Source organism: Mesoplodon mirus (assembly GCF_964341445.2).
Source record: "Mesoplodon mirus genome assembly, chromosome: 1".
Classification (NCBI taxonomy): domain Eukaryota; kingdom Metazoa; phylum Chordata; class Mammalia; order Artiodactyla; family Ziphiidae; genus Mesoplodon; species Mesoplodon mirus.
The window spans coordinates 209517499-209542125 of NC_138976.1; the positions used below are offsets into that span (position 1 = coordinate 209517499).

Genomic DNA, 24627 nt, shown 5'->3' on the forward strand with positions numbered 1-24627 from the left:
AACAAATTGGACCAAATGAAACTTAAACGCTTTTGCACAGCAAAGGAAACCATAAAAAAGACGAAAAGACAACCCTCAGAATGGGAGAAAATATTTGCAAATGAAACAACTGACAAAGGATTAATCTCCAAAATATACAAACAGCTCATGCAGCTCAATATCAAAAAAACAAACAACCCAATGCGAAAATAGTCAGAAGACCTACATAGACATTTCTCCAAAGCAGATATACAGATTGCCAACAAAGACATGAAAGGATGCTCAACATCACTAATCATTAGAGAAATGCAAGTAAAAACCACAGTGAGGTATCATCTCACACTGGTCAGAACGGCCATCATCAAAAAATCTACAGGGCTTCCCTGGTGGTGCAGTGGTTGGGAGTCCGCCTGCTGATGCAGGGGACACGGGTTCGTGTCCCGGTCTGGGAGGATCCTGCATGCCATGGGGCGGCTGGGACCGTGAGCCATGGCCGCTGAGCCTGCGCGTCCGGTGCCTGTGCTCCGCAACGGGAGAGGCCACAACAGTGAGAGGCCCGTGTACCGCAAAAAAACAAAAAACAAAAAACAAAAAACAATAAATGCTGGAGAGGGTGTGGAGAAAAGGGAACCCTCTTGCATGTTCGTGGCAATGTAAATTGATACAGCCACTATGGAGAACGGTATGGAGGTTACTTAAAAAACTAAAACAGAACTACCATATGACCCAGCAATCCCACTACTGGGCATATTCCCTGAGAAAACCATAATTCAAAAAGAGTCATGTACCACAGTGTTCATTGCAGCACTATTTACAATAGCCAGGACATGAAAGCAACCTAAGCGTCCCTCGACAGATGAATGGATAAAGAAGATGTGGCACATACATACAATGGAATATTACTCAGCCATAAAAAGGAACAAAGTTGAGTTATTTGTACTGAGGTGGCTGGACCTAGAGTCTGTCATACAGAGTGAAGTAAGTCAGCAAGAGAAAAATAAATACCATATGCTAACACATATATATGGAATTATAAAAAAATTGTTCTGATGAACCTAGGGGCAGGACAGGAATAAAGACGTAGACGTAGAGAATGGACTTGAGGACACGGGGAGGGGGAAGGGTAAGCTGGAACGAAATGAGAGAAGAGCATTGACCTATATACAGTACCAAATGTAAAATAGGTAGCTAGAGGAAAGCATCCGCATAGCACAGGGAGATCAGCCTGGTGCTTTGTGACAGCCTAGAGGAGTGGGGTAGGGAGGGTGGGAGGGAGATGCAAGAGGGTGGGGATATGGGGATATATGTATACATATAGCTGATTCACTTTGTTGTACAGCAGGAATTAATACAACATTGTCAAGCAATTATACTCCAATAAAGATGTTAAATTAAAAAAATAAAAGAAAATAAAATAACCTTTATCTTCCAGAAAAACCACACTAAATATTAGAGGGAACAGGTCATAGCCCAAAGCATGAGATATTACCCTCTGTCCAGAGCTCTCCTTTGCTCACCTGGTGGAGCTCAGCTCTTGAGAGGTCAGGATATCCCCAGTGAGCCACATGGCTGCTGTCCTTGCAGCCGCCAGCCCCTGTGCTGACGTACACTACAATCAGCCCACTCTTCCTGGGACCTCACTCCCTCATACAGGATGCTTCTTCCTGGGATCCCTACCCTGCCAGTGCCCTAGGTAGGTGGGGGCTTCCCTTCTCCCCAAGCCATGGGGGTGTTCTCTGGCTCAGGGGTGCCCCTAGCTGCCCCACCCACCTATCCCTTTCCTCTGTTTTTTGGTGCAGTGTAATTGTATATTTATCTGTTGCCTGCCACTCCCTTCCCCCCTGAGATTGTCCACAGCCCATTCCTGCATGCCCCGAGCCTCGGTGACCATCTGGTGACAGAGAGGTACATGACCCTCGCCAGAAGCAGGACTTGGGGGACCAAGCATCCTCTTCTTCTCCACTGACATCTCCACTCCCTGTGCACCTACCTGGACTCCAGACTGCGCCTTCTCTCTGCTTCATGGTGAAAGAGTGGTGAGGAATGGGCCAGCTCTGCAGCAGGTTGAGCCTGGGTCAAATCCTCTAGACTTGGGAAGGCTCTTCCCACCAATGGAATATGGGGCCTAGAGTATGCAGAGACACTAGGCAGGACCAGTGGACCCCCCCACCCTTGGGCCCATTCTGTCCCCAGAGCCCCTGTCCTGGAGTGATTCCCTGTACATGGGACTGTTCTCAACAAAGACCCTTGAGGCTTTCTTTTGTTTTATGACCAAATGGGGTTGGAGAGAGGTCCAGGTTGCCACCCCCAGGACTTTGGCTATTCTGGGCATTCTCTCCCTGCTACTCATGTCCCGTCTCTGTACTGTGTGTGTGGATCCTGCCTTTCCCTGGCAGGACTCAGGGCCGCCGGGCAGCTCTGCTCATCATGGGGTTGGTTGGGCTTTGCCTGGCGAAAGGAGATGGTCGCAGAATCCCCTGCGAGCAGACAGTGTGGCCATTTGGGTCTAATGGCTTCAGCCCTCACTGGTGGTGGTGTTGGGCAGAGCTGGTCCCTGGGTGGCCTGGGAGGGCCTGTCGGACCCAGGGCTTTCTTCCTCTAACCACCTTGGCTACCCGTCCTCCCTGTCCCCACTCCGAGGGTCCCATCCGTGACTGGCTGGACCTTTTCCCTATAGGAGACAAGAGCCAGCATTGTCCCAGAATGCTTTTATCCTTTATAATTTGATTGACTCTAGCCATCTTTACCCAATAAATAATTTACCAATAATTTATCCACCACCAGGGACCTGGCGGGAGGGAGGCTGGTCTAAGAGAACTCACCTCCTTGTGTGGTGGGGGTGAACTGTCCCATAGCGATACTGTGTGAGCAGCCAGAGCCCACCACTCAACACCAGACCTCAAGAACAACCTGACTCTGGCAGGATTTGGGGTTCTCAAAGGGATCAGGTGCTCTCTTCCTATCCTGATTCATGACTTGAGCCCCCAGTGCATCAATTACTGAATTCACCCCATAAAGAGTGACGATGCATCAGTCACTGGGGTGGTCCTGCCTCCATGGAGTCACTGAGCTAATGGGGCCAGCCAGCAATCAACAAACAGTGAAAAGTACCCCGGCCAGCTCTGAGAGGGGGACACTGGGCAGCGCACTGCGGCGGCTCTGGGCAGTTCTCTGAGGATATGCCAACTGACCTTTTAAATTATCAAGCAGTGTGTCACCTAGTTAAAAATAGCGCAGTGGCTTAGAACATAAAATAAGGTCTGCTCCCTCCCACCTCCACACCCAGCCCAGCTCCAAGAGGCGCTGTCATTAAAAAGCTGACTTTTGTGTTATACTCAAGTCTTGGATTTATCCTGTTTAGCTGGCATCTAAAAATGAAAACTATAGCATATGCAGGGCACATATGTTAGCTTTGTTAGTTATGTTATTTATAACATGAACCTTTTGCTCCGAACTATAATATAATGAAATCTTTAACTTTGCTGTTGGTTGATGCTGAAATATTGGCAGAAACAATTTTTATTATAACTATAAATAATCCTGTGAGTTTCCTCTAGAACCAGTGACTAGACCATTGGAAGGTCTAGTAACTGAAATATAACTGAAATGTCATCGCCCAAAGCTATCTGTTGGGGCAGGGAGTGGCACAGTGGGGCAACCCCACGTCCTTTCTGGTTTCCTTCACCTGGTGCAGCCAAGTTCAGTCGTCCATTGTGGGCCAGTGGAGTTGGCTTCACCAAGTTCCCTTCTGTGTTGTTCTGTGTTTTGCAGAAACACTTCCAGTAGCTGTTTCACCTAGGGTGCTGGGAAGTAACCTTTGGGTTCTTGAGTGTCTGAGAATAAGTCTTTGGGCCTTGTGGTTTGATGTCCCTTTGGCTGGTGATAGAATTCCAGGTTTGAGCCAGCACATTGAGGATGTTGCCGGTGAGACTGGGTGCCTGTCTGGTGTTCCTCAGCAGGTAGAACTTGATCTCGGTCTTTGGGAATCTCACTTTTGCTGGAATGAAACTGGAGGTGGGTCATTTTTCATTTACTCTGACCTGGCCTCGGCGCATGCTTTTATTCTAAATAGTTCTTCTTTTAGCTCAGGGAAATGCTATTCTGCTATCTTCCTCCTTCCTGATATCTGTTTTCTGCTCTTATAACTCCTGTTCCTTGTTGTTAGGACTTCCAGCTGGTTCTTTCATGTCCCTTGATGTTTTTCTTCTATTTCTCCATTTGGTTTTCAGATGCATTCACTTTAATTTTTACATTTGAAAAATGGAGGTATAACTTACACATAATGAAACACAGATCTTAAGTGTATAGCTGATGAGCTTTGACAGATGCATGCGAAGGTGTAACCCTTGTCCTCTGTTATAATGTAGAGTGTTCCCGTCGCCCCCCACACCCGCCCAGGTTCTCAGCTCCTGCATCTTCCCCCACCAAAGAGGCAAGCCCTTGTTCTGGTTTCAGCCCCACGTGTGAGTTCTGCCTTTTCTGGAGTTTGGGAGATATTATGAATGGAGCTGCTCTCAATCCTTTGTTTTGGGGTGGTTACCTTGGAGGGGAGTGGCTGGATCTAGAGCAGGGGTGAACCTGCCAAGGGCTCACTGAGGCTTGTACCAGCTTGCACTTCCAACAGCTGTGTGCCCAGAGGTATCGGCTGCTCTCCGATGCCTAGTGGTTGGAATGATCCATCTTTTTATTTTAGCCCTTCTGGTGGGTGTGAAGTGGTATCTTGTGCTTGTAATTGGCATTTTCCTGGTGACTCATGATGCTGAGCATGTTTTCATGTGCTTATTGACCATTTCTGCATCTTCTTTTTTTTTTTTTTTTGCGGTACGCAGGCCTCTCACTGTTGTGGCCTCTCCCGTTGTGGAGCATAGGCTCCGGACGCGCAGCCTCAGCGGCCATGGCTCACAGGCCTAGCCGCTCCGTGGCATGTGGGATCTTCCCGGACCGGGTCTCGAACCCGTGTCCCCTGCATCGGCAGGCGGACTCTCAACCACTGCGCCACCAGGGAAGCCCGTGCATCTTCTTTTGTGACTTTGCTGTTCATGTCTTTATTGTTGAGATATGGCAGTTCCATCTGTATTCTAGATGTAACTCCCATGTCAAATATACGTATTGAGAATATGTTGGTGGCTTGACTTATTTTCTAAAACAAAGCATCACCTTTGATGAGTAGAACATGTTTCCATGTTATTGTCTTGGTTAAATGGTTACTTTTTGGTATTTAGTGTTTCATTAGATTACAGAATATCTTATTCTTAAAATATGGAGCTTTAATTTGTAAAAGCTCTTCCTTGATTGTTTCTTTTTAAGTAGAAGCTGCTCTTATTTATGTGTGTCAGCCTCTTGGATCTTTATGAGGACATGAACTAGATTTTTTTTTTGAAGTCGCTTTTGTCCCTGAATTCTTTGTTTTTCTGGGATCGGTCTTGGTATATCTTTGCTCTGTTGGTGATTATGCTGTCCAGTCCTACTTGTACGTGGAGTGTCTGATGAGGGTTTGTTGGGGTGGGCCTGGCGGGAGGGAGAATGCCTAATGGGTACAGTGCCACTTGGGATAGAATTCCTTAACCAGCTGATCTCATCATGATTCCAGGACCCTCCTCTTCTCTTTGAATTGGTTGGAGTCTGGCTTGATGTCCTCTGAGGTCTTTCAAAGGACCCGAGGGGTTTTGGCCTGTGATTTTTTCAGCTCTGATTTCTTTCCTCCATTTGTCCAGATTTATCCATTTCTGTCTTTCTAGAACTCCTCAAAACTTGACGTTTTGTGTTCATTTGTATTTATGTTTCTTTCTGAGAGTCCTCCTGGTGGGAGCGTGAAGGCGTGGGCTTTGTGGGCTGATGGGGCTGTGATGGAGGTGACACTGGGGGTACACACTCAGGCTTGGGGAGAAGGCCGTGCTGGGGTCCCTAGAGGTAAGATTCACCCATGAGTTGAAGTTGAAAACAACAGAGCTCTGAGTGCTCTGAGGTGGGAATCCTTTGGAAGGTTTTAGGAAGGGAAGGGCCAGGATCTAGGCTGCAGGGGTGGGATGAGGCAGGGGGCAGGGTTGGTGATGGATGGGCGTCAGGGAAATGCTGGAGCAGATGGGGTGGGGACACACAAGGTGCTTGCGGTATTGGAATGTGCTGCGGGTGTCAGTGGTCTTCCTCCAGAGATGTGGCTAGAGCACACTTATGGGCGACACCCCAGAGGTGGCTCCTAGTACTTTGTTTTTTTGTTTGTTTTTTTTGCGGTACGCGGGCCTCTCACTGTTGTGGCCTCTCCCGTTGCGGAGCACAGGCTCCGGACGCGCAGACTCAGCGGCCATGGCTCACGGGCCTAGCCGCTCTGCGGCATGTGGGATCTTCCCGGACCGGGGCACGAACCCGTGTCCCTTGCATCGGCAGGCGGACTCTCAACCACTGCATCACCAGGGAAGCCCGGCTCCTAGTACTTTGATGGTGGTGTTACAGCTCCCCACTTAAACTTAAGGTCCAGCTTAGTGCTCAAGGTGCAGGGGTTCCCAGGCCCCAGGAAGTGTGTCTGCCATGTCCTCTAGCACTGATGTGGGCATGGCTGAGACTCTGCTCTTCTTCTGTGTTCTTGTCTCTTGTCAGCATCTCCTGATTTTCCAGTTGTCTTCTGCTGTGGCTGTGAGCATATTCTCAGAGTTATGTGTAAATTAGAAGTAAACGGATGCTTCTTTCTTTTAATAATACTCAGTAAGTAGGTGTGCAGGGAGCAAGGTTTCAGAGCTGTGTCTAGGGGAAAAGCTCATGAGTATTGCAGTGTGGGTTTTGGAGGTGTCTCTGGTTCCCGAGACCATTTTGCCTCAGCCCTTCTTGAGCAAGGAGGAGCTCATTCAGGGTCAATGAGGCTTCAGGGTCTGATGCTGCTGATGTTGGAGAACCAGGAGCAACTTGTGCCGGCTTTCTAAGTCGGAGGCCTGCTCTTCTCTCTGTGGATAAAGAGGGGAAGGACTTGGGTCAGGCTTCCCTCGACCCTAGATGTCTAGTCCTTTCCATCTGCTGCGCTCGGTGTGTGAGGAGGCGAGCGAGTGGCCTGGCGGATTCCTGGCCCGGGCTCCCTGGAAGGCCTCTGCCTGAGGCTGCGCGGGGCGTCCCTCTCAGCCTGTGTGTGTTTCTCCCTAGGACCGGAAGCTCACCAAACTGGAGAGGCAGCGGTTCAAGGAGGAGGCTGAGATGCTGAAGGGCCTGCAGCACCCCAACATTGTGCGCTTCTATGACTTCTGGGAGTCCAGTGCCAGGGGGAAGCGGTGCATCGTGCTGGTGACTGAACTGATGACCTCGGGGACGCTGAAGACGTGAGCGTGCCACCTGCCCAGCCAGCCGGGGCCTCGGGGTGGGCTTGACCCAGGGCTCAAGAGTCGCGATGGCTGAGGCCCCAGGCCTCCTATCTGCTTGGGGTGGTCCTGGCTGGTGTGGCCAGCACCCCTCTCTCAGAAGTGCCCCTGTTTGGGTGATAAATACACAGCCCCCAGCAATTGGAAGCCCCTCCCCCACACGAGCCGTCGGTGAGCCGCACCCCCACCCGCAGGTACCTGAAGCGGTTCAAGGTGATGAAGCCCAAGGTCCTGCGCAGCTGGTGCCGGCAGATCCTGAAGGGCCTGCTGTTCCTGCACACCAGGACGCCCCCCATCATCCATCGGGACCTCAAGTGTGACAACATCTTTATCACCGGACCCACAGGGTCTGTGAAGATCGGCGACTTGGGCCTGGCCACCCTCAAGAGAGCATCCTTTGCCAAGAGTGTCATAGGTAAGCCCGTCTCCAGGGCACCTCCCCCCCCACCTCGGGGTCACCGTCCTGCAAGAGGGAGGTGCGCTCGTTCTGCTCCCTTCCTGTGCCCTCTGCCGGGCTGCAGCCCTGGGTGCCCTGTGAGTCCCTTGGCTCTGTCCCTTGGGGGGTGAGGCTGACTGGCACCAAGGGGCTGTTAGTGCTGTGGGTACTTGGGAGGGGGAAGGAGGTCCGGAGGTCAGAGGGATGTGGGGGCTTTGTGGTCAGTGAGGCTGGAGCTGGCTTCAGTGGGCTGGGGGGTGGGTAGGGTGCCTCAGGCCCTGAGGCTCGCAGAAAGGAGCCCTGGGGGTACTTTGGGGCACGGAGTGAGCGTGTGGGGCATGGGGGCTGAGGGATTCCATGTGGATGGCAGTTTGCTGGCCACTCCTGCCTCTGCATTTCTTGTCCTCCTCTGAGAAGCCGCTCTGTTGCTGTAGTTGCCACGAGGAGATGGTCTGCAGCTCGTGCCAGCCCCGCGTGGGGTCCTGGTGTGGTCCTGATACACAGTGGGCACTATGTGTCCACCAGGCCCGATGGGAGCCCCTCCAGGCTTTGCAAAGAGAGTGCTTGGAGGGACTGTGGGGCAGCCATTTACGGGGTTCAAGATGTCTGGAAAATGCCAGTGTGCTGCAGGGTGAGGTGGCTCCAGGATGTGGCTCTGGAAGCTTGGATCAGGTGGGATTGGGAGAGGCTCTCCTGCGTGCCATGATGCGAGGGCTTCTTCCCACATAAGCAGAACGAGAGGGTGATTCAGGGCTTTGCGAGTTCATGGTTTTGCTGTACGGTTGGAGACAGAACTTGACCTGTTTGTGGAAAATGAAACCGGTGGGAATTTGGAAGCTTCTCTGGCAGGGTAGTGGGTTTGGAATGTGACATCTGGGGCAGGGTGGCCACTGGGGGTGCCCTGTGGACATGGGGCCTCCGGCTGACCAGGGAAGCTGAGTGGTGGGGCAAGGGTTGACCCAGGCCTCAGTTCCCGATCTGTGAAATAGGTGGAGCAGGTGAGGGCCTAGCTGTGGGGCACACCCCCAGGCCTGTGAGCTGCTGGAGGTTTCCAGGCAGGTTTTGCAGATTTGGCCTTGGAAGTGGGGGTTTCCTTGGTGCCTCTTTTCCCTCTTGGAAATGGACTTTCCAGTTGTTGGGGTGAGATGAAGCCTGGGTGTTTCCAGGAGGCACAGTGAACCCCACAAAGGGTGCCTGATTTCATGGGGCTCCCCAATCACCCCACCTTTTGCTCAGCCGGAGCCCACGAGGCTCCACACTCATTGTAAGTGGGGGCTGATTAACACATCTAAATAGGCCCTGGACAGCAAGGCCCTGGCCTCAGCAAGAGGCCTCAGCTGAGTGGGGGGGTGTCTGTGGTCAGGTGGGGGGTCCCCCAGGATGACGCTTTCCCCTCCATGCTGTGTCCAGGGTACCTGAGGAGTGGTTGTTGCTGTGGACCCATTCTGGGTGCAGCCGTCAGAGAAGTTTTGTGCAGATAAGACGTAGCCCACGTGAGACATCTGGGTGGCAGCCTCCCAGATGCTACCCGTGACCCTTGTGGGGTTTGTCCCTGAGGGCCACTTGGATCTGATGTTGTCATGGTGTGCTCTCCCTGCGTTTGTGCTGGGTCCTGAGTAGGTGGAGGTGAAGTGGGCGCAGTCCTTCCTGCAGGTGTTCACAGCCATGGAGGCTGGGACGTGGGGGATGCAGGGCCATGGGGTTGACGAGGTGTGCCCAGAGGTCCCTGGAGAGACAGGTGTGTGTGTGTGTGCCAGCACACACACATTCTTCTTAACATTTAGATTTAAATGGCTACATTGTAAGGAAAGAGAAAAAGGTTCAGTGTCTGTGGCCCAAGCACATGTGCAGAATTGGCATCCCCCACCATCCCAGATCGGAGCTGGGGCCCACACACACCCGCTGCCCACCCTACCCACCCCCCAAAGCCAGGACATCTGGGGCCCTTGGGGTATTTCTTGTAAAGCAGCATTCCTGGTTCCCAAGGGTCTCAGAAGAGACTGAGCTGGGTGATTGGGAATCCTGACCAGGTGAGTGGGGTCCCCCCAGGCCAGCTCAGCTCCCAGCTTCTTGCCAGCAGCCCTGAGGCTCCTTTCTCCCTCTTCCCCTATAGATGGATATAGCCAAGTGCAAAAAATTTTCAGTACAGTCATATGGTTCAAAAGCCCAAAAGGATGAAAAATTCCTTGTGCAAGGTCCCTTGAACTCCTGTTTTCTCTCTACTCATCATTATTTCTGATAGGATCTTCCAGAATTCTTTATGCGTGTATGTAAATCATAACATAGATTCTTGTTTTTCCCATTTTTTACCCAAACTGTTAACTTTTAAAATTAAACATATAGTACATCTTAAATCGAAATTATAGGTAAAGGAGAAAAAATTAAAATCACCCTTAATCTCTCTGCATCCCAGGCCCCCCCCACAACCGCCATGCTTTTTAACCCAATAGTTTGTGCTGTTTTGCATCTGCTTTTCAAAAAAACGAACATTTTGAGAATCTTCCAAAGTCAACAGAGATGGAGAAGTGAAAATTAAAAGCAGTCTTATAGAAATTGATGGCCACTTTTCTTTGCATTCAGCTTGACAGATGCTCAACTGGACCTATTTTAATAAAAGGAGTTTGTGACTTTTAAAGCAAATGTTTGTTACAGGAAGATTAAAAACGCCAAACTAGTGTAACTAAAGGAAAAGTCAGCTGTAACCCCACCTCCTAGATGAGTCATTTTGGTCTGTGCTTATCGTTTTATATAGGATGGTCAGCATGCATGTGCCATCATATATTTGGCTTATTTTACTCAGCCTATGTGAGTCTCTCATGGCCTTAAAAATTCAGAGTAAGCGTTATTTTAAAATCTCTTGTGCTTAGAATGGAGGGGCAGTTCTCACCATAACACCTAGCTGGTACCTGCCAGGTGAATGGCGCCTGCCCAGCTGTCCCCAGGCAGCCACCTTCAGTGAAGATGATCACCGTCTGGGCTGCTCGGTGCTCTGTTTGTCTAGGGACATGGGAGGCTTTCTGGGGTTTTGCAGTTTAAGGAGCTCTGTGGTGGCCACACGTTTTTGTCTGCTTGGGGTCATCTGGGCCTGTGGCCAGGAGGGGTGTGCTCAGGTTTCTGCCTCCTCAAAGAGGCACCTCTGCCATTTCTGGCACAAACCCTGTCTCCTGGGAAGTAATGGTCTCCCAGCTCTGTGGTCAGGGGATGGCGCTGTGAACTGATCCAACCTGGAATCAGGAGGGTCCAGGGGAAATTTTGGGGAACTTCCGTCAGTAAAGCAGAATCCTGTTTGAATCCTGCGTTCCAGGGCCAATGACAAGGAGCATGGGGGCAGGGCCAGCCCTGGCTTGTGGATGGAAGAGGAGGCGTGGGGCTCTGAGAGGCCCAAGGGTCTCCTGGGCTCAGTGACCACTGACCCTGCATCTTTTGCTCCTGGGCGCAGGTACCCCCGAGTTCATGGCGCCAGAGATGTATGAGGAGCATTACGATGAGTCCGTGGATGTTTACGCCTTCGGGATGTGTATGCTGGAGATGGCCACCTCGGAGTACCCCTACTCGGAGTGCCAGAACGCTGCCCAGATCTACAGGAAGGTCACCTGTGTGAGTCCACCGGCCACTGTGACGGGCTGTGTGTCCCGCGCTGGGCCCTGTGTGCTTTGTAAAATCCTCACAGAAGCTGTGTGAGGACGGGAAGGAAGCCATTTTACAGATGGGGAAATAGAGGCTTAGGGGGTAACTCAGGTCTCTGAGCTGCGGTGGAGTAGCAGCAGTTGTAATGTGGGCCATGGGCGGATCCTGGAGGCTGTCACTGGGGCTTCACGCAGCGCTGCGGGGCTGGAGCACCGAAGGGGCCTCTCCAGGAGGTGCCCAGGCCGCCTGTCCATAGAACCCCTCCTCTGTGCCACCTGGGGGCTGCTGGCTTTCCCATCTTCTAGCACGTCCCTAGGCTTTAACTGGATGGTTTCAGTTGTGAAAACAGCATCCTGTTCTCCCCACTGTGGCTGTCCCGCTGGGTGGGGAATGCAAGGGGAGCATCCAGGGCAGGGCAGCTGGGGCTGTGGCTTTTCTGGGCCCTGGTAGCTCACTGTTCATTTGCACCTGCGGCCCCAAGGCCCCACCACCCGAGTGCTGGTTGCCTCGCCCCCGCCCCCGATGCAGCCTCCTCACTTCTGCAGAAGCATGAGGAGCCATGGTTCTCACCACTCCGGAGCGCCCGCCCTTATCCCTCCCTCCACCTTGAGCCCTTCCCGCAGGTTGCAGCTTGCTTCTGTCCTTTGGTTCTTAATTCTAAGTCATCTATTGGTCATTTATTTACTTTGAGCCCCTCCTGTGTGCCGCTGAGGGTGCAAGGTGGGAAGAGAGAATCCTTGGTTGGCAGCACTTGTGGGCATGGGTCAGAGACCCACAGATAGGTGTGCAGCTCCCCAGTGGTGCTGACCGGAGAGGTGGGCCCATCGGCTGTGGGCAGTGGTCCTCCAGGGGGACAGGGGAGGTTAGGGCTGCATTGCCAGGCCTTGAAGGGGTGCTGGTGCCCAGGGTGCAGGTGGAGCAGCTGCTGACCTTGGTTCTGGTTGCACATGTGGATGGGGTGGTGGTCCTTCTGCTGGGCTTGGGGAGACAGGGACTGAGGCCCCTGGGCACATGCTCCTCGGCCACTCTGGTTCTTCCACCAGCCCTGCCGCCCCCCATTTAGGCCCTGGGAGACAGGACACTAGTCAGGGTCCCGCGGCTCCTACGTGGACCCATGTTGGTTTGGTTAAAGCTAGGCTCAGCTCCACCTTGCCTCCTTGGGGAAATCAGATGAAAGGTGCATTCCCTGATCCTTGGTGTTTCATCTGTTTGCAATAACACCCTTGTGCTCTGGGTCCTCTGGGCCCTCACGCTACACCCACACGCTGGTCCAGCCTCCAGCATCTGCTCCCATCCATGGGGGTCTCGGGGTCTTGGTGCCCATAGTTCTCAGCTGCCCCAACTCTGTATGCTTATGAGCCCAGAGACGTGAGCCCCTTCAAAACAGCAACTTGTTCTTCTGACACATTCTTCACCGGCTTTGGGGGCCTCGGCTCTCCAGAGATTTAAATGACAGTGTACGTACACACTTCCCTGTATTTATAGTTTCTCAGACCACCTGCCCCCACCCCCGTAGGACTGTGGCCTTTCTTTCTGGCATAGGTAAACTTCTTTTTCTGTTGGCTTCAGTGGAGTGGCACGGGGTTCTCATCTTAGGGGGACCCCTTGTCTGCTTCTGAAACCCAGGGTGCTGTGTCTGTTGCTGCACAGACTCCCCTGCATGTCAGGCACAACCTGACCCCATTGGTTATGGCCAGGGGTCGTGGGCAGGGGTTTGGTGGGCACCATGGGGCCCCAGCCGGGTGGTGGGAGCTGCTGGGGATACTGCACTCCCAGGTCTGCCCCTCGGCTGGGGCTGCGCCTCCCCTCTCCCCCATTCCTCTCTGTGGGAAAATGTATGCTTTAAAAAAACAAAAAAACAAGCCAGGACGAGACCTTTGAAGGCAAAGTCGTTTTGAAGGAGGAAGAACATGATGGTTGAGCCCTCACTGTGTTTAAAATGTTTAAAAACCAGGATCCCCTCCCCACAAACCCCACCCTGAACAGATTGCAAATAAGCCCGGCAGTCCAGCCCCTGTTTCTCCTGGAATCCTATCTGCTTGTGGGATTGACACTCTGCCGCCCCCATGCCTCTGGCTGCACACCCCTAGCACCCGCTGGGTCTCTGGTCAGCATGAATGCTCAGCCACCTCCTGCTCCCACTGCCTGAAAGTCATCTGATGTGGCTGCTGGCTGTGGAATTCTGTGGCACAGATGCTTGCTTGCAGCCCCCTCAAGCCACCAGGCCTTGGAAGTCAGCCCCGCCGGTGACCACAGTGGGGCCAGCAACAGTGACCGCATAGTGACTTCTGCACCCTCCAGGGGGCCGTGGCGAGAAAGGCCAGCTCTTTAGGGTTCCTTGTCCAGCCTCCAAGACCCTCTGGGCAGCTGGCATGGGAGGCCCTGGCTGGCCGGTGGGTGGCCTTGGGCAGGTGCGCCTCCCCCACCCCCACTCTGAGTCTCCCCTGAATCTTTCTCTTCCCCAGACCTCACTACTCCCAACAGCCCTTCAGTGGGGACTTAGACTGAAACAGCCCCCCCGACCCCAACCCCAAACAAGGCTCATGCACTTCCTGCCTTCTCTTCTGCTGGGGTGAGTGTGAGGTGCACAAGAAACAGACCCCAATTTGGTATTAGGTGACTCTCCTCATGTCATCTTCAGGGCATCAAGCCGGCCAGCTTTGAGAAAGTGCATGATCCTGAAATCAAGGAGATTATTGGGGAGTGTATCTGCAAAAACAAGGAGGAAAGGTGAGTTCCCAGGCAGAATCGGATCTGGGCTGTTGCTCTGGCTGAAATTGCTTCCCAAGAGAAGAAGAGTATTGGAGATAGGCCACTTCAGGCCACAGGCATACCAGGTCCCAAGAAGCCTGCTGGGCGGTTGGTGGGCAGTCCCTGCCCGAGCTCTGCTGCCTGGAGCATGCTCCCTGGCTTTGGGGACTGTCCTAGAGCCCCCAACCCCTTGGCTGGCTGCTTCTCGCCCACCCAGCCTGGAGTGTGGCCGCTACTGGGGACTCATTCTTCCCTTGTTGCTTTTTGTCTGTGTTGTCCCCGGCAAGCCTATCCATCCCCCCAGCCTGGAGGACACCCCCATGCCGGGCTCCCCAGCGAGTCTCATCCTGCCCTCCCTCTCAGCTCCAGGCTGCGTCTTTCATGCACCTGTTTGTCTGACCCGTCTCAGAAGTCCCACATTCAAGTCAGAGCCCTCGAGATGCCCCCCAGACCAGCTCCCAGCTCAGCTCAGGGCCCTTCCTTCCCCAGCTGGTCAGCCGGGATGCTAGGTGTGTGTTCTGAGCCTTCCTCCTTCCTTCCTCCCTCCCCCATCCCTCTTCCCTCTTTCCCTTTTTCCCTCCCTCCCTCCCCCCTTCCTCCCTCTCCTCTCCTCCCCAATCCTTCCTTCCTCCCTCTCTCTCTCCTTCCTTTCTTCCCTCCCTCCTCTCTCTCTTCCCCACTCCTTCCTACCTTCCTTCCTTCCCTCCTTCCTTCCCCATCCTTCCATCCCTCCCTTTTCTCTCCTTCCTCCCGCTCTCTCTCCTTCCTTCCTTCCCTCCCTCCTTCCCCATCCCTCCATCCCTCCCTTTTCTCTCCTTCCTTCCTCCCTTCTACCCCTTCTTCCCCTATCTCCTCCTTTCTCGCATCTCCCTCCCTCCTCCCTCTCTCTTCCTTCTCCCCTGCCCCGCCCTTCTTCTCCTGCCCATTCCCCACCCTCCCCATTCCTTCTCCTCCTCTCCCCACATACCTCTTCCTCACTCCCTCACGTGCCCTCCCTGCCCTTGCACACCCAGCTCATGCCCTCTCCCCCATTTCTGTGCCTAGCATTGATCACTGTCCTTTTCCGTCATCTCTCATGTAGGGGCCCTGTCCTGATCCCCAGGCCTTCTCTCTTGCCCCCTGCAGGTTATCGTGTTTTGTTTTTTAAACAAAAATACTAAAAAACTCTGAAAAGTATATCACATCAGAAAAGTACAGCGACCACCTCCCAGACCAGGATAGACAGAGCCCCCAGGGCTGTGACCTCTGCGCCCCCAGGGGCCCTAACTCCTGACCTTCCCCAGGGTCCCCACAGGCATTTGTCACCCTCCCTGAGGGTTGCTCACCCTACTCTCCCCCTTTCATTCATGGGGGCTGTCTGGGTGGCATGTGGGATGTGTTGTCCTCAGCAGCAATCAGCGATGGGCCACTGGAACTCGAAGGCCACGGTGACCACAGACAGGATGCTGGGAGGAAGCCCGTCCCAGGACAAAACAGGGATCTGTTTGTGCCAGAGACGGGAACTAGATGAGCATTTAGGGATGTGGATTTGGGAGGCAGAATGGTTAGCATGGCAACACCCGCCCCCCATTACCGTGCTGAGGAGCCTCTGAAAATGTCCCTGCTTCCTTGAGGCCAGGGTCCCTCAGGTGGTGAGCTGGGGAGGTGGGGGCCTGCCTCTTCTGGGTCCAGTTCAGTTTTACCTGGACAACTGAGAGCCCCCTAGCACCTCAGCAGGCTTGGCTACACAGTGCAGAGCCTGATTTAAACATTCTTTTCTGAATTACCCAAGTCTCTTAAAAGTGGGGATGTTTAATGTTTATAATGAGAGAAAAAAAGAAGGCTTACGTACTATGCAGTTAGACGTCTTCAGTAGTAGGTTTTTCCTCTTCCCCTGGGAGTTAGGGAATGGAGATGTACTGTTTTGTGCTGCCCTCGAGGGCAGAGACTGCCCAGTGGGTAGTACAGTCAGAGGACTTTCTAGAGGGCTGGTCGTGGCCCCTGCACCCCGTGTCCAGGACCCCCTCAGCAAGTGTGCCTTTGCCCTGCCTGACAGCCATCCCCTCCCCAGGTACGAGATCAAGGACCTGCTCAGCCATGCCTTCTTCGCGGAGGACACAGGTGTGAGGGTGGAGCTGGCTGAGGAGGACCATGGCAGGAAGTCCACCATCGCCCTGCGGCTCTGGGTTGAGGACCCCAAGAAACTGAAGGGCAAGCCCAAGGACAATGGGGCCATAGAATTCACCTTTGACCTGGAGAGGGAGACGCCGGATGACGTGGCGCAGGAAATGGTAATGTGTCCTTGTTCCTTGGCAAATCTGGGTGCGTTCCTTGAAAGTGTGTGGTTTCCAAAGATTAGAATGAAGTCAGAAAAGGAGCGTGGTCCTGCAGTGGGTGGGCAGTTCTGGGAACAAGGATCCCTGTTGGTCGAGTGCAGCTGTGAAGGACAACATAGGTCTGAGTCACCCTGCTGCACAGATGTAGGACATCACCTTGGAAATGGTGCAGTGAAAGGATAGCGTGGACTGGTCGGAGAGATCCCTGGGGACTTTAGCATATCAGGAAGAGCCCTGTTTTGACCAGATTCTTGCTAACCTTGTGCAGGTGTGGGCCTTTGGGTTTGATCTTTATTTCACTTTGTTTCTGTGGGGCATTGTGGTCTGGAGGGCCTGGTGAGAGCAGGAGAATAGAGATGTTTTGTATCACAGAGGGAAAGAAGTATACTTGAGAAATAAGACACTGATTTTTACTGGAAAATCTGAGCAAGAGTAAAAATATGCATGCTTGTTGCAGGAGAGTAAGTGCTTGGCTGTGCCTGTCATAACCACAGAAATGCATGCCCTTTTTTTCTCTTTTTTAAAATAAATGCGTCACTGAAAATAGCACATCTATCAAAAATGTAGTAAGTCACAAGGGTATGGCCGATGGAGTCTTTACAAGTGGATTCCCTGGACCCCAGTAGGTTTTTTTTTTTTAATCAATACAATAAAATATATTTTTAAAAATTGAGGTATAGTTGATTTATAATGTTCAGGTGTACAGCAAAGTGATTCAGTTATGTATGTGTGTATATACATGTATACGTGTGTGTGTGTGTATGTGTGTATGTGTTCTTTTTTAGATTCTTTTCTAACATAGGTTATTACAGTGTATTGAATATAGTTCCTTGTGCTATACAGTAGGTCCTATTGTTTATCTATTTTATATATAGTAGTGTGTATCTGTTAATCCCAAACTCCTAATTTATCCTCCTCCCAACTCTTTCCTCTTTGGTAACCATAAGTTTGTTTTCTATGTCTGTGAGTCTATTTCTGTTTTGTGAATAAGTTCATTTGTATCATTTTTTAAGATCCCACATATAAGTGATATTGTATGATATTTGTCTTTCTCTGACTTTACTTCACTTAGTATGATAATCTCTAGGTCCAACCAGGTTGCTGCAAATGACATCATTTCATTCTTTTTTATGGCCGAGTAATATTCCTTTATTTTATTTAAGTAATATTCCTTTATGTATATACAGTATCACATCGTTTTTATCTGTTCAGTTGTCAGTGGACATTTAGGTTGTTTCCATGTCTTGGCTGTTGTAAATAGTGCTGCTATGAACATTGGGGTGCATGTATTTTTTTTTTTTTGAAATAGAGCTTTTGTCTTTTCTGGTTAATGCCTAGAAGTGGGATTGCTGGATCATATGGTAACTCTATTTTTTAAGGAACCTCCATACTGTTCTCCACAGTGGCTGCACCAATTTACATTCCCCCCAACAGTGTAGGAGGGTTCCCTTTTCTCCACACCCTTGCCAACATTTATTATTTGTAGACTTTTTGCTGATGGCCATTCTGACAAGTGTGAGGTCATACCTCACTGTAGTTTTGATTTGCATTTCTCAAATAATTAGCTATGTTGGACATGTTTTCATGTACCTGTTGGCCATCTGTATGTCTTCTTTGGAGAAATGTCTACTTAGGTCTTCTGCCCATTTTTTTGATTGGGTTGTTTGTTTTTTTTGGTATTGAGCTATATGAGCTGTTTGTATATTTGGGAAGTTAATCCCTTTTTGGTTGCATCATTTGCAAATATTTTCTCCCATTCTGTAGGTTGTCTTTTTGTTTTGTTTATAGTTTCCGTCACTGTGCAGAAGCTTTTAAGTTTAATTAGGTTCCATTTGTTTATTTTTGCTTTTATTTCCATTACTCTAGGAGACAAATCCAAAAAAATATTGCTGCGATTTATGTCAAAGAGTGTTCTGCCTATGTTTTCCTCTAGGAGTTTGATAATATCTAGTCTTTCATTGAGGTCTTTAATCCATTTTGAGTTTATTTTTGTATATGATGTTAGAGAATGTTCTAATTTCATTCTTTTACATGTAGCTGTCCAGTTTTCCCAGCACCAATTATTGAAGAAACTGTCTTTTCTCAAATGTATACACTTGCCTCCTTTGTGGTAGATTAATTGACCATAGGTGTATGGGTCTATTTCTGGGCTTTCTTTCCAGTTCCATTGATCTATGCGTCTGTTTTTGTGCCAGTACCATACTGTTTTGATTACTGTGGCTTTGTAGTATAGTCTGAAGTCAGGGAGCATGATTCCTCCAGCTCTGTTCTCCTTTCTCAAGATTATTTTGGCTATTCGGAGTCTTTCATGGTTACGTAAAAATTTTTAAATTATTTTGTTCTAGTTCTGTGAAAAATGCCACTGGTAATTTGATAGGGAAAGATCCTGGCATGACCGGGAAGGTGGGCTACAGGAGGTGGAGGGGAGGCTGCCTGCACAGGCTCCTGTGGGGAGCATATCTGCGGGGCCAGGCTGTGCTGACCACTGCTCAGTGAGGCTCTGCTCAGATAAGGAAATTGAGGCTGGCCATGCCATTTAAGGTGTGGGAGCCATGGACCAAGGGGAACTCAGGGGACTGGGCATGTGTCAAGTGAGGGGTCCATGGAACTTGGTTTAGGTGGTTGCAGCAGGTTAGGGCAGGACAGGAGTGGGAGGTGCACGGCCAGTCAGGACCCTGCCTTCCACTTAACAGCAGCCTGTGCCCCTGATGGCCCGTGTGGTAGGTGTGACGCCTTGCTAATGGCACGGAGCCCGTGTCAGGACTCCTTCTCAGCTGCTGGTCACATTCCTGGGCCTAGAAACAGACACCTCTGCTGTAATCGGATTTAACAGTATCGTTTAGCTCTGTGCTTCTGGGAGGATCTTTCTACGACCTTGCATAGTGCGCACTGTTGAATTGCTACATATTTGTTGAGAGTTGCATTAAGATGATTACCAGCTTATCTATTTTAGTATAGTAGTTTGTGTCTGTTAATCCCATAGTCCTAATTTGTCCCTCCCCCTCCCTTTCCCCTTTGGTAACCTATGTCTGTGAGTCTATTTCTGTTTTGTATATAGATTCATTTGTATTATTTTTTTAGATTCCACATTAAAAAAATTAAAAAAAAAAAAAAGAGAATTACCAGCCCATCAGTCCTATAATTCAGGATCTCTGTTTTTCCATACTGCGACACTGTGGTCTCTCCATGCTTTCTGCTGAAGTTTAAAGCACAAACATAAGTAACGATCAAGGTGGTGTGCAGGCTGGTATCCTGTGAGCTGAGGTTCGGGAAGGTGGGTTGCATATGGAGAGTGTCCTGGAGGGACTGTGGGCACTGGGGGTACCTGGCTAGCAGCTCCAGGTGTCCCGGGGGCAGGAGGAGCAGAGGGAGGCCTCGGGGGGGTTGGCTAGGCCTGCATGGAGATGAGGTGGGTCCCTGGACAGCCTTGAGGGTGTGTGTCTGTCGAGGTGCAGGCACCTCAGGAAGCACAGGTGGCGAGCAGTGTTCTCGTTCCCCCATGAGCATTGCATAGCGATGGCATGAGAACGACAGGGCACACGGTTTCCACGTGGTGACATGTCCTGGAGGCACCTGGGACCCAGACAACCGGTGCCATCTGCGTCTCAGCTGGACCAGGTACCTCCTCCAGCTCCAGCTCCGTTCTTGGTTCTGTTCCAGACACTCTTCAGTTATAAGACAGTGGTGCCCAAACGTGGCCTGGGCCCCTTCCCAGGACCTGCCCACCCTCCTGAGAGGACTCATCCCTTCTCTGCCTCAACATAGAAAATACCTTGGCCCCTGGCCGCAGCACAGATGCTGCCCAGCCCCCAGGCCCTTGCGTACACCCCTGTGCCTGTAGCCACAGCCCGGTCCTCACCAAGTCCCTGGCACCTGACTGGACTCACGGGTGGGAGGTGTCTCCAGGAGTTCACAGTGCAGGCCCTGGGCCTGGCGCCTCCCCCTTCCGTCTCCTCTGTCTCCTTTAAAAGCGCCTTTTCATGGGGAACATCCTCTGTGCTATATGCCATCCTTGCAGAAGAAGGTGCCTCACTGTGTTCAGTTAAGGAATAATAAAAAAACAACACATACCCAACACTCTGCTTAAGAAACAGAATGAGCCCAGAGCCCTGGAGTGCCTGTGATGAAAGTGGCCACATTCACACAGAGGGGTCTTCCACCTGTGTGAGTGCCCCGGTTGTTACTGGCTGCTGCTCCTGAACCCTGGCTAGACCTGGCTCCTGGCTGGTCCTTGCAGGTCAGTGCTGGTCCTGCAGCCGTTGGCCAGGGTCTAACTTTCCCTCCACTCCCCTCCCCTTCCCACCCATCTGTAAATACCAGAGCCAACCCTGGGGTCTGGGGATCTCCTTCTCCCTGGGGTCCTGATGGCAGCTGCCTGGGCCTCTCCTGGGCTGTCCCTGGGCCAGGTGTTAGGACCCCGAGGAAGCCCAAGCTGGGCAGAGTTTCAGAGCGCACAACTCCCAGGTTGCTCAGCTGGGTGTTCACTTGCTGATAGCTTTAACTCAACACACACACTTCTTCAAAACTTAAAGTAATTTAAAGAGGAGATGACTACGAATGAAACACCAGTGTTGGTTATATAAACAGATGGTAACCTTACAAAGGAAGTGCTTTGAAAGCATAGGGGTGGTACTGTACTGCCAGTTCTAGGACTTGGCGCCTGCTCTGGGCTGCCCTGTTGTTAACACCTGAGCTTATCGCGTGTTGAGTGGTGAAGATGATGAGGCTGCCTTCCTGAGGCTACCTGGGGGCGGGAGGCAGGCCGATGGGGGAGCTTTCTCTTCTCCCTCTACAATCTCCACTGAGCAGGTCCTGCAGGGGGCATGGGGAGGGTGCCGGTGGTGGGTGGGGGATGCATTGGGGAGGCCTGTGTGAACGTGGATCAGAACAAAGATGCCCCCAGGGCTCAGAGAAGGGTGGGCTCTTTGGGGACCTGGGCTGGCTTTGATCTGGAAGTGACCCCTCGTGTAGACCCCCAGGGTGGGAGGGGAGGGGACTTGTAGCCTAGCCCAGCGATTCTCGTGTTTGTGGTGCCAGCCCTTCTGCTACACAGCCCCCAGATAATAGGATGTTCCAGTGTGGCCAAAGTCTCTGCTGTTTGGCAAAAAATAGAAGAAACACCTTGGAGAGGATCACTGGGGGGTGACTGTGAAAATGGAGATGGAAGGGAAAATGGGTCATGGGCAGAAAATAGACATGGCAGCCAAGCGTGTCTGTGGGATGCTTTCTTTCCAGCGGCCTCTGGTCAGGTCAGCCACGTGGGGGTGGCACTGAGGGTGGGTGCTGAACCCTGGCTCGGCCTCTTCAGCAAGTCCTGGCCACGTGCCCAGCCCTGCTCACACTTCCCCGTCCTGGGCTGAGCCTGGCGGGGGCCTCAGGGTGGATGTCTGCAGGACTTCAGCACAGTTCATTCTGTCAAATGGAGTTGTCTTCTGAAATGAGTCTTTTGAAATAATCACAAACTTATAGAAAAGCTGCAAATGTGGAACAGAACTGTTCAAGGTGACTTCTTTTGGCCAGACCTGTGTCTGTGTCCCACAGACAGGGACTTTCCTAACAGCCGCCTCGGCTGTCAGAACTGGGAGAGCAACCCAGCCCCGCCCAGGGTCCGAGGTGTCCAGTGATGCCTTCATGGCAAGAGCGCAGATCAGGGTCGCTCACCACGGTCAGCCCACCGAGGACACTCCCTGAGGTCATGTGGTTGAGGGTTTCTGCCAGGGGTCTCCATGTGCAGTTATAATTAATAGCTGTTTTGTGGGAAGGTACCTTGAAACTACGTAAATATTCCATTTTCACCAGGCTTGCTGTTTATTTATATCTGTGTGCACTCACAGTTTCTCTTTTATTCAGTAGGTTGTATGCTCCATTGGTGAGTTACCTATCGCTGCCAACAAATTACCCCCAACACAGGCCTGTACACACTTATGGTCTTGCGCAGTCTCCGAGGTCAGGCATCCGGGGGTAGCTTAGCGGGTGCTTCTGACTCAGGGCCCCTCATGAGGTGTAGCCAGTGCATCTGCCAGGGCTGACTGGGGCCGAGGGTTTGTGTCTGTGCTTGCTCACCTGACTGGTGGTGACACACTCAGTTCCCAGCCAGGTGGGACATTCAAAGGGCAGCTCATGACATGGCTTCATGGGAGCAGGTGATCCACAGGAGGGAGAGAGACAGAGACACAGAGGGAGAGACAGAGACAGAGGGAGACAGAGAGACAGAGGCTGAGAGAGAGACTGAGAGACAGAGAGACAGAGACTGCAGGTATGTGGCCCCCCTTGGTGTAACCTCACGCTGGCAGCAAACCCATCACTTCTGCCACCACAGATCACTTTCATTTCTCCTGTGTGCATCTGTAGACACGTCCTTCAAACCATCATACATCACTGTTTATTTTGGTGCTCAGAATGCCCCAGATTCAGCCAGTGGGAGGCCCTGGGTGCTAGCTTCCATGTTGTCCTGCATGTCTGTCATTTTCTGAGCATGTCCTTGATTTCAGACACAGTGAGATGTCCAGCTCCCCTCGCCCTTTTCCCTGCAAGCCTGAACCCACTCTCACAGTGGCCAAGCTCCGGTCGTTGCCCTGGGCCCGCTCAGTTCAGAAGCACATGCCGCACCATAAATGTACACACTCACATCTACATCTGGCATATTTATGTGTGTTGTACTTTGAAAACCGTGAGTTCACATGATTCCAGTGCCACGAGGTTTGTTCTCTGGTTCTCTCCTGTTTTACGTGGGGAATCCCACAGTGACGGTGAGGAACCTGGCTTCCGCTGTTTTGTGGTTTTGCCATAAATATTCTCAGAGGGCACTCTGATGTTTCCTGGAGATCCTTGATTCATTTACAAATGCTCTCAAATGCTCCGTTGGGAAAACTGGGTTCAGAATTTTGCTAGGCATGGCTACACACTTTTCTGGTCTCTTGTTACTAAATGTGCCTCCTTCCCCCAGCCTCTGTGGCTTCTCAGAGAATGTCCAGGACAGCACTGAGGACTGGTTGAGGCTACTTGTCCCTGTCCCTGAGCACACAGATGCGGCCAGGACCTCTTTCCCGCCCTCGGCCAGCCTGAGCAAGGGGCTCCATGAAAGCCCTGGGGCCCAGCCAGTGAGGGGCTACTCTGAGTTTTGGCCCTGCCAGAGGCAGATTAGGATCTTCCCTTTCCCCTCACACATCCAGCCCATGGTTACGAGCATCTGCTGTGTTGTCGCCGACCCAGGAGCCGGGTCAGTGTAGGTTGAGATGGTCACTCTCCCTGTGGATCTACAGTCGATGGCGGGAGGATACTTACTTACGGGGTGACGAGAGTGTCCATGAGAGGAACGAGCTCGGTGATGGGGGTGAGGGACCCGAGGAGGGGACTTTGGGCAGAGACCCCACAAGCAGGAGGCGGCGGTGTATACGGCAGGGTTGCCTGGTAGTGGGGCAAGTGGGTGGGGCTGATCCCAGTAATGACACGGCGATTTCCTTTGCAGATTGAGTCAGGATTTTTCCATGAGAGCGATGTGAAGGTTGTGGCCAAGTCCATCCGTGACCGTGTGGCATTGATCCAGTGGCGGCGGAAGAGGATCTGGCCAGCGCTGCAGCCCCAGGAGCAGCGGGACCCCGGCAGCCCTGACAAGGCCAGGGGCCCACCCACACCCCTGCAGGTCCAGGTGACCTACCACTCTCAGGCTGGGCCGCCAGAGCTGGAGGAGCCCGAGGCCGACCAGCACCTCCTCACCCCTGCGCTGCCGGCCAGCGCCACCTCCCTGGCCTGTGAGTGCTGCCCTCCCCAGGGCCCCCCTGCCCTGCCGCCCTCCCCTTAGCCCACCCCGCGGGTATGAATGATTGGTGTGGGCAAACATTCTTCCAGGGAGGGCGCTGGAAGCATCCCCACGTTGCAAAAAGATCTGTTCCCAGAGGGGTTTAAGTCTCCCTGAACTCCAGCTTCTCGGGACAGGTGGGGGACAAATATCCAGGGAGACCCAGAACCTCCTGTGCCCCCCGAGCCAGCAGGGATGGAGCTTGTTTAGTTCAGCTCTTACCCTGTCTGGAATATATCAGTCCCAGCCTCACAGGGAACCTGAGGGCTGGACCTCAGCCCTGGAGTCACTGACCAGTGGAGGCATCTGTGCCACATGCTGTGGTCCTGGGGCTGCCAGTGGCTGCAGCCTCTAGTCATGCCATGCATGGTCTTGGCTGTG

At 52.1% G+C, this 24627-nt stretch overlaps 1 protein-coding gene across 7 annotated transcripts in view; it reads left to right on the top strand.

Annotated features, from left to right (window-relative positions):
• WNK2 (WNK lysine deficient protein kinase 2) overlaps positions 1-24627 on the top strand; it is a 158831-nt gene that overhangs the window by 32665 nt on the left and 101539 nt on the right. For all 7 annotated transcript variants that reach the window (XM_082614017.1, XM_082614011.1, XM_082614014.1 and 4 more), the window contains exons 3-8: positions 7108-7280; positions 7514-7734; positions 11195-11352; positions 14024-14112; positions 16184-16403; positions 23917-24199. In XM_082614017.1, coding sequence (XP_082470143.1) covers positions 7108-7280; positions 7514-7734; positions 11195-11352; positions 14024-14112; positions 16184-16403; positions 23917-24199 — 1144 coding nt within the window. The remainder of the gene's footprint in view (positions 1-7107; positions 7281-7513; positions 7735-11194; positions 11353-14023; positions 14113-16183; positions 16404-23916; positions 24200-24627) is intronic.